Source organism: Haliaeetus leucocephalus, unplaced genomic scaffold, assembly GCF_000737465.1.
Source record: "Haliaeetus leucocephalus isolate CR32 unplaced genomic scaffold, Haliaeetus_leucocephalus-4.0 Scaffold262, whole genome shotgun sequence".
Taxonomy (NCBI): Eukaryota; Metazoa; Chordata; class Aves; order Accipitriformes; family Accipitridae; genus Haliaeetus; species Haliaeetus leucocephalus.
In genome coordinates, this window is record NW_010972698.1 from 4,928,998 (window position 1) to 4,929,407 (window position 410).

General features: G+C 76.3%; 1 protein-coding gene across 2 annotated transcripts in view; it reads right to left on the reverse strand.

The window, feature by feature from the left end:
* The window catches only part of NKRF (NFKB repressing factor), an 8,797-nt gene extending 8,567 nt beyond the window's left edge, over positions 1-230 (reverse strand). The window contains exon 1 of one of the 2 annotated variants that reach the window (XM_010568946.1): positions 7-230. In XM_010568946.1, the coding sequence (XP_010567248.1) occupies positions 7-206 (200 nt within the window). In that variant the 5' untranslated portion in view covers positions 207-230. The remainder of the gene's footprint in view (positions 1-6) is intronic. The other variant, XM_010568947.1, reaches the window with a different exon arrangement.
* Positions 231-410: the final 180 nt, after the last annotated feature.

Genomic DNA, 410 nt, shown 5'->3' on the forward strand with positions numbered 1-410 from the left:
CCTCACCTGCAGCCCATGAAGACGTGGTTGGTCCAGAGGACGGAGAGGGAGAGGAGCTGGTCGATGGCGGCGCCGGGGTAGCCGTGGAGGTGGCGGAGGATGAAGCGGCGGCGCAGCCCCCATTGCCGCTCGGTCTCGTTGTACTGCCGCCACTGCTCCAGCACCGACTCCGGCACCCGCTCCGGCTCCGGTTCCGGCGGCGGCATGGCGGGCGGCTCGGCGGACGTCAGCCGCGGGGCCGTCCCCGCCGGTGTTCGCCGAGCCGCCGGGGCACAGACGGGCGGCGACGGCGGCGGAAGCGGCCCGGGCGTGACCGGAGGGGGGAGCAGGCCCCACGTGCGGGAACTAGGCCGCGGCTCAGCCGCCGGGGACCACCGCGCACCGGACTCAGAACCCGCCCGGGCCCCGGG